Consider the following 8,898-nt stretch of genomic DNA (forward strand, 5'->3'; position numbering starts at 1 on the left):
GAGGTACTCTTGCTGTGCCTCCTCCAATGTTGCATATCCTCGGTAGCTGTTGTTGGAGTAGCCATTGACCTGATCTTGACAGCCTCGAACCCGCCCGCGAAACACCACATACCACTAGCATGGCAAAAGAAGAAGTTAGCAATCACAACAATGAAGCAATTCAGACATGAGCAATAGAACAAGACAAGTGTTGACAAAAAATCTAAAACTAACAGGGGCACGCATATCATTCCAAAAGTCAATCAGAAGTTTATCCTACACTACCGTGGTATCGTCCTACCAGCACAACAAAAGTGGGTGTCTCATCCTAACACCGCAAAGTTCACCATCACTCTGAGGGGTTAGTATATACCACCTCATAATACTTACAAAAGGGGGCCAAATGTTTTTCATCCTAGCTACTGCCAGAATATACATCATCATCATCATCATCATCATCATCATCATCATCATCATCATCACCATCTCCATGCTTGCAACCCTGATCCACCGCCTCAAGGGCACCACTACTTCTTGCCGTGGTACTTGCCAAGGTAGTTCCTTAGCCAGAGGACGCGGTGTGGCTCGATCATGCCGACGTACCTGGATCCCTGGGCCTTGTGGTCGACGAGGTGGCTGAGGGCGACCATCAAATCATCCTCGGTGAAGCCAAGCATGTCCATGACCGCATTGTACAGGTCAGGGTGCATGTCTGTGGGCTTGTTCGCCCTGATGGCCTGTGTGACCTCCTTCACAGCAACAGTTATGTTGGTGAAGGCCACCAGCTCGTCGTCGGTGAAGGCACCTCTCTTCCTCTTGCCGTCGGTCGGCTTCTCAGGCGCGTCGGCAGACTTGTCAGCATCAAGGTTGACCGTGTCGGACTCCTGGGTGTCAGCATCCTCAGGTGCAGGAGGTGGTGCAGGCGAGCCCAGGGGATCATTGGATCCCATGGCGTACTTGCCGGTGGCGAGTCCGAAGGAGAAGATGGTGTGCATCTCGTCGTAGTTGGTGATGTGCACATTCAGGAACTCCGCGTCCTTTGGGTGATCCTACGATACGAAGGGACAAACATGTTAGTTCTGTTCGTGGCTGATCAAGAAAGTTAGTGAGGACGACTGAGTTAGTGAGGTGCTCACCGCGACGTGCCCGCAGTAGTGCTCACCCTGAAGGACGATGCATTTGGTGTCCTCGCACCACCGAGCACCGCTTAGATCGCGGAGCCTGCTAATGGTGAGCCACCTCTGCCTCCACTTCCTCAGGTGGTTGTACACCTGAGTGGAGCAGACGGTCACACCACAGTGGTCAGCTAGGCCCTTCGCCACAGTATTGAGATGGACTTTCTTGAAGCCTTTGTCAGTTCTCACTCCGCTCTGGATCAAGCCGCACATCTTCTCCAACACGAAGCTGGACATGAATGGAAGCCATTTCATGGTGGCATTCCTTTCCTGCCCGGTCTTCAAGGCCCTCTCCACTTCTCTGCGGTTCTCGTTCTTCTTAGAGATGGCCAGCCTAGCCGCCACCTCTGCCGCTACCTATCAGACACCGGCAGAGGGGTGACCTTGGACTCGAACGTGGGCTGCGAATCGGGAACTTGGGAAGGGATCTGAGAGTCCACAACGCAGACAAGCGCCTGGCTAAACTCATCACAGAAAGAGTCGTACACACATCGTGGTACAACCTAAATCAGACAAGCAGTTCATTGCAACGGTGAATAGCACAAACCCTTGCAAGATCATGGCAGGTGAGCACATTTTTGACTAACCCCTGGTTCAAGAACAAACCCTAGGCAAGATCATGGCAGTAGCATACGGAAATGTCGAATCCTAGCTAGATCATGGCAGGTGAGGACATTTTGGACTAACCCCTGCTACAAGACCAAACCATATGCAAGATCTGACAAGTCCTAACCTAGATCTAAACATCACCGTGGTACGGGGATAAGGGATGGCTTACAGTCATGGCCGGAGGTGAAGATGCGCTGGACCAGGAGGTAGCCCAGATGTACTCGCCGCCGCCGCTGCAACCGTCGCCGACCGGAGATGCGTGCGCCTCTTACCTGCTTGCCGACGGGAGGAGGAGCTCAAAATTTGGGGGGGGGGGGGACGGTGGAGGAGGGGGTAGAAATAGGCCATGGCGAGCGGCGGGAGGTGACGGAATCCTTCCCGTCCCCCCTTTTCGCTTTTCGTCGATGCGCACCACAGCTCCCGCCATCTCCATTCTCGTCTCCACCCGTGCCCCGAAGATTCCACTTTGCATCAGCGAGCGTAGAGATTTGCCTGCACCGCTGGAAACTGCCGAACCGGCGTTCTTCCAGGGCCTGGTCCGACACTGCTTTGAGAAACGGTTCCTGCAACAACGCGGCTCGTCCCAGGCAACCAAACGGGCTGAAAATTGCTGGCCCGATGCGAGCCAAGAGGGATACGAGCAACCAAACACGCCCTTACATCCACGGTACAGCGGCATCCATTGGCATCGGCATCGGCACCGGCACGGACTCCTTCCTCTCGTCCGTTTGCTGATGATGCGAGGGGCACCCCGCTGTTAAGCGATAGTCTGATAGATACTACTCCGCATATAGAAGATGATTTGGCGCCGTATGCGTGGAAGAAATGGGTAAAAGGGACGTGTGCGAGAATGGAGATCTGGTAGACAGCATCGCTCACGTACAGCAAACTGCAGTTCACTTGCCGCGCTCGGGACCCGCACCGCCCGCCTGGCCGGCCGCGTCGTTTCCCCGGCCACCAAGAGCGAGGCTGTCGCCGTGCGCTTGTCGGGCTCACCGGCGGCCCATGGCGCCCTGTCGTCCGGGAAGAAACCGCCACGGCTCCCTCGATCCGGCCGCATATATATGGCGTGGACGCCCACACACCGCCGTACGGGCGCGCGCCATCACAGCCACAGCCGGTAGAGATCATCCATCCCATCATCAACGAACGTCTCCCTCCCGTCGGCGTCATGGCAAGGGAATTCCCGATGGCGCCGAGCGCGTCGTGACGGCGCACCGCGTCAGGCCACTGCCGCGCGACATGGAGATCCCGCGCGTGGCTTTCCGCGCCGGTACGTGGAACCAAGAGAAGCTTCTGTTTGACTAGCTAGGTGATGCATGGGTGGTGCTACAAACCACCTATATGTAGAGGGGACTGGGACTCGAGGAGTAGCTTGTGCTTCGTTTCCTAGCGATGAGCACATTTCTGGGATTAGTGATGGGCGATCGGGCGCTACTTGCCTGCCTTGTAGCGCCGGCGTCAGATGCCAGCGACTGTCCATGCTCAGGAAGTGCTGCCATACGCAGACTGCCTGTTTTCTCACTGCAGCTGCTTGGCTACAGTATGGCTGTGCTGGCTAGAGCGGAAGCTGACAAGAGAAGACGGGCAGTGGCTCGACATGGAAGCATGTGTTCATGCCGACGGGTTGTTATCAGTCATCGATCCTGGACGATGGATCCCGATCGAATTGTGTGTCATATTTTAGTTCAATCTCTGCACCACTAGAGGTTAACGGCCGTCTGCGAGTTTTTCCAAAAAAGAAAAATCTAAGCATGTTTAATACTATCAGGTTGAATTACTTATTAATCGTTAAACTTTTCAATCGGTCACCCATCCTTAAACTGCTCATTGTGTTTGTTCCTTAAGTATGAGCTTTCGGCAGAGGAGTTATACTTTATTGATAATAGTATCTATGAATCCTATTATCCCTTGAGCCATGATGTCACACATCTTTAATTTTTGAATTTCAGACAATTATTTGAGTAAACAACAATGAATAAGTAATAATAAATCTTGAAACAATAATTCTTTTTATTTTCATCAAAATCTAAAACCTGAAAATATCCTTTTTTTTATTTTGAGACATCTAAAAAATCGGTAAATGGCCATAAGGCGTTAAAACCTATGTAATTTTTTATGTAGATAAATTTTCATATAAAAAACGTTTCAGCGAAGGTCGTATGCAACCAGAAAAGTAGTTTTAACGAAACATGACGTTATTTTGTATAATATATCAAAATTCATGTTTGTTATTTTTCCGAACAACTAGAACACATAATACATGGTCGTCTCAAAAGATTTTATTTTTTGAAATTTCTAACATTTTCTCATATTTATTGGAAACTAAAAAGGCGATTCTAGGAGGGAGGGGGTGTGTGGAGCAAAAAAAAAAAGCCGTCGGCATAGGGATCATAGGGTTGATGACGTCGCCTCGCCATCACGGTGTACAAGCCTAGGCCGATGGCTTAACCTACGCCGACGGTTGACGTGGGCCCAGTGTGCCATGCGCCGATAATTTACTTGGGCCAGGCCATGTTGTTGGGCTGCCCCGGCTTGGGCCTACGCAGACAGCCCCGATAAAAAGCCGTCGGCGTAGGTAATGGCTGCCGACACCTTATCCGTTTCCTGTAGTGCATCACAATCATTGCATCTAATTTTTCTTCCCTAAATTCTCAAGTTCTGTTATTGCTATGATAGGCCATCTTCAGGAACCTCCTACAAGATGTATGTTCCATAGCTCAAGAATTGGTTGAGTAAAATGATCCATTCAGTGTTCAGAATGCTTAGATTATGAAATAAAATGGGAGATGCCATTATTTAGCATTACATGCTCATTTATATTTGGAAGAAATGCCAAGAAATTTATTTTTTCGATAACGAGGTTTTATTACTTAAAAGTTTAAGCATCACGCCCGATCTTTGCATAGCTAAGATGTACACAATCATCCAAAATAAGAACAAACAAGAATAAACATAAAAGTCGGTACAAAACGAGCACTAAAAGTGAAAAAAGCCAACTAGATAGGAGGAGCAGCAATCCTACGATTATACAGCCACCCATGTTGGGTAATAAATTCAATGAGATTATCAGATTGTTGGATGGGCGTGATAAACTTAGAGATAGTACATTCAAACTAATACAAAGTAACTTTCTTTTCAACTTGAAGGCATGTTCTTGTACATTTGAGAGCGATCGATGCTATATTTGAGACACCATATATTCATTGTGTTATAACTCTTGTGCGGTTGTGTCGTGTCCTCGTGCTGAAATCCTCCTTCTATTGTTTTATGATCTAAATTCATATAAAATCGAGGCTAACTTCAGATTCCGTTTCTCTCGGCGCGGTACAAATAGTTATCTCCGTGAATAAATACATCTTTTAAGCCGCTAGCTAGGGTTTATCGCTTCATTGGCAAAAACATGTTCAAATCCTGATATAGTAAAGTTTTGCTAGCTGACGCTCGTGGTTTGTTCCTCTCTTTGTTGGGAAGGTTATCCACGTTCAAATCTTGTGTCCCATGTGTACATTTTTTCTTCGTTTTTGGTTTATTTGTTTATCGCGTTTATAGCAACTTCCACCATCAAAACTACCTACCTCTTAGGCCGTTTAGCATTTTATTTTGATAGATGCCTCACCTGAGAGAGTGAATTTTTGTAGCATGGCCTACATGTAGATTGTTTTCTGAACCTATAAAAATTTCATTTCAGACATGTCAAAAAATTCAAAAAAATATCATGATATGGATAATATTGTAATCTACAAGTATATACATTTTCAGAATGAAATACGTTGTATTTTGGGGTCAGCAAAATAAGAAATCTTGTGTTCTTTCTTGGTGAACAGTAACAAGCAGTACATTAATGTATTTCAATCTGAAAATTTACACCCTGGTAGATTACAACATTCTCCATGTCTCTATATTTTTTTCGAAATTTTCTGAAACTTTGAAATCAAAAGTTTTGAAGTTTGAAAGAACAAAAACAAAAGTGGGCTAGCTCAGGCTACACTTGTGCTTTTCGCCTCACCTACATGTTACAAATTATGCTAGAAGGCGATGACATGCTTGCTCATGCTTGTTTCTTAGGAAGTATGGAAAGAGAGAAACATGAGGGTCTTTCTCAGCCAAACCTCTAATGCCCTGATAATCATCGCCAAGATCAAAGATGAGGCTAGGATGTGGAGTTTAGCCGGGCGAAATTCCTGAGTAATGTAAATACTGTTATATGCACGAACTTCTGAACTTCTTCGTAATTAATGAAAATGGCAAAAAATTTTGCCTTGTTAAAAATAATAGCAATATGATACGGTAAGGACTGAGTAAGAGAGATCATGGATCATGTGGAAAAAAAAAAGAGATCATAGATGAGAGGACATAGGTTGTTAGGATTTTAGAGGATAGTACTTGGACCACAATATCTGGGATACAAATGGGTGTAAAGTGGTGATGTTTTTATTAGGACCAGTTAAATTATGCATTTTTTTTGCAGAAATGTCCAGTACAACATACACTGCACATAGTCAAATAACATCTGACGAAGAATAGGGACAAAGTCGCTAGCGCCACGCTACTGATGAGTATGTTACATATCGTTGGAGAAATAGTATGCCTTGGTGAAACACATACACCATTAATTAAACTTGTTGGCTGATCTCTAGTTGACACAGGTAGAACTTATGAACAACCAAATTATGCTAGTACAACACACTCATTGATATATAAAAACCAGCAAGTTAATAGCCTGTTGGTGGCATGTAGATGGTGAGAATCAAAAGTGTTATGTTGTCCGGCAGAAAGCCAATGTGAGTCAGTGGACAAACAACGGTCATCGTGCCCCCGGTAGAACACGAACTGTAGAACAGCATCTCCCAAAGTGCTCGGACTGCGGCTGGTGCGGCGTCAAATCTCCAAACGGCATGAAAGCTGACAAGTGACAAGGTTTCAGACATTTTTACAGTACGCCATGGACGGATACAGAGATTGCTTGGGCGGCCGGTCATGCCGGGTATAGCTTTTTCTCTCGTGCATGCCTTATCGGTACCGGCCGGTGGCCACAGGAGAGAATAAAGTAAGGCATGATCGACGCAGGTGGTGGCCTCTAGATTCTGATTCGATTCGCATCCTCATGTGCATATTCGAGGCAGAGTGGAGAAAGATTCAGCCAGGTGCTCGATTGCTGCTTGGTGTGGTCTGCACGAGCTGGGGAGAAGATGCAGGGGCAAAATGTGGATCGTGCATATGCATTTGCGTGGTTGCCACTGGTTTGATGAAAATAGCTTTGTTGCGTCCAGCTTGTTCCTGCTTTATCTGAGGATATCTAGAGATCGACGTTGAACATAAGTGCATTAATCCCAAAAAACCTGTTTTCTAAAACCGGAGCACCCCTCTATCTGTCATACCGCGTTTAAGGAATGCCAAATTTACCTTTATCTTAGGATATCTAGAGATCGGTGCTGAACATTGGCGCATCAATCTAGAAAAATATCCCGCCAGTTTCATGGGTTTTTCATCATGTTTTATGAAATCAGAGCATTCCTCGATCTCATAATACCATGTCCGAGGATAGCAATTTTATCTACGGGTATTCTTGATGCAAAGCCTTTGGTCCTGTCCAACAAGTGCGCGCCTTTCTTCGCGGTTGTAGACCTGATGCGTCACGGTAGAACAATTCCCCCGAGAAAAAAAAACGCTCTTCAAAACTGCTTATCAGAGTTAGTTCTGAATTACATGGTTTTAGGAAGTTGAGGGGGTTAAGTGTGCCACTTTTAACTTGAAGGGGTGTTGTATTTGAAACATAAAACATCTATGAATTATGTGGATCTTTTTCTAAGTTAGCCCACGAATAGGTATCAGGAGATCCTAGCCGTCCACGTGAAGCAAAGTTAGGAGAGGGGGGGGGGGGGGCATTGAAGCAAAAAACTGATGTTATTTTGTTTTGAGATAGTAAGAATGGATGGCACAATATCTTGCGTAGAGGGAGATCTAGATGCTTGTTGCCCTACCACGGAGGCGGTGAAGATTACCATGTTCTGTGAGTCCATGAAGAATGGGTTGCAAGGTCGATTGCGAGGACGAATCAGAGTGGTGATAGAGGGTTCCCTTGCCACAACCCTTTCCCAATCCCGGCAACCCATTCAAGAGAACTCTAGAGGATGCGGCGAAAAGGAGCACCGTAAGCCAATCTCGAAATCTGAGAGGAATGCCCCGCTTTGAAGCAAGTCAAGAAGATAGTCCGACCTCACCGAACTAAAAGCCGGAGAGTCAGGGTTCTTGTCTTCTGAAGCCTTCTAGCTCGCATAGTTCGGCACGTATGTATAATTGTCATGGATATGCAGAGCATTGGGTTCGAGAAACAAGAGAGTTCATGAAAGGTGCCAATTTTGTTACCAACATTTTTTTAAACATAAGGTCAAAGGTCCGGCTTGTTACCAACATTTTTACAACAATCTTCATGGACGAGACTAATAGAACTATAGTGGGAGACCTAGTAGACAGCATCACTCATGCACAGCAAAGCGCACTTCACTTGTCGTTTCGCCCGCCACCAAGGCGACGCTGTCGCCGTGTGCTTGTCGGGCTCACCGGCGACCCATGGCGCCCTGTCGTCCGGGAATAAACCGCCACGGCTCCCTCGATGCGGCCGAATACGAGCGATCGATCACAGCCGGTACTGATCCCATCATGATTCATGAACCGGCGTCTCCCTCCCGTCGGCGTCGTGGCAAAGGAATTCCTGATGCGGCTCTGGTACTGATCACAGCCGGTACTGATCACAGCTTTTATTCCGACCGATTGGTTCTGGAGGGAGCGGCGCGAAGCTCTTTTTCTGTGTTGACATCAAGTAACTATGGATCCATGATGAAAGTCGGAAGAAGAGAATTTCATGAAGGCCGGAGGGGAGGACTAGCTAAGGGAGGTTCAAGTCTCCGCGCTGTTGAGGGACTTGCTTGGTGTTCCGGGCTTCACAGCAGCAGTATGAAAGTGGGGGCGACAACACAGGTGAAGTTCAGAGTCCTACCTTTCAGGGTGAAAACCCAAGGTCTGGCCTTAACTGGTTGTGCCTAGCAATGACCTTGTTGAAGGCATTGTTTTGAGAGCGGGGACTATCTTCAGGGTGAAAACCTAAGATCTTTGATCGGGCGACGATGGTGTC

General features: G+C 47.0%; 1 protein-coding gene across 1 annotated transcript; it reads right to left on the reverse strand.

Annotated features, from left to right (window-relative positions):
- Window positions 1–202: 202 nt before the first annotated feature.
- On the reverse strand, window positions 203–1,391 carry LOC124708889. The gene is made up of 3 exons (XM_047240531.1): window positions 1,116–1,391; window positions 597–1,028; window positions 203–208 (listed from the first exon to the last, which is right to left on the reverse strand). The coding sequence occupies exons 1-3, from the start codon at window positions 1,389–1,391 to the stop codon at window positions 203–205; spliced, it is 714 nt and encodes a 237-aa protein (XP_047096487.1).
- Window positions 1,392–8,898: the final 7,507 nt, after the last annotated feature.

The sequence above is a fragment of the Lolium rigidum genome, chromosome 1, assembly GCF_022539505.1.
Source record: "Lolium rigidum isolate FL_2022 chromosome 1, APGP_CSIRO_Lrig_0.1, whole genome shotgun sequence".
Classification (NCBI taxonomy): Eukaryota; Viridiplantae; Streptophyta; class Magnoliopsida; order Poales; family Poaceae; genus Lolium; species Lolium rigidum.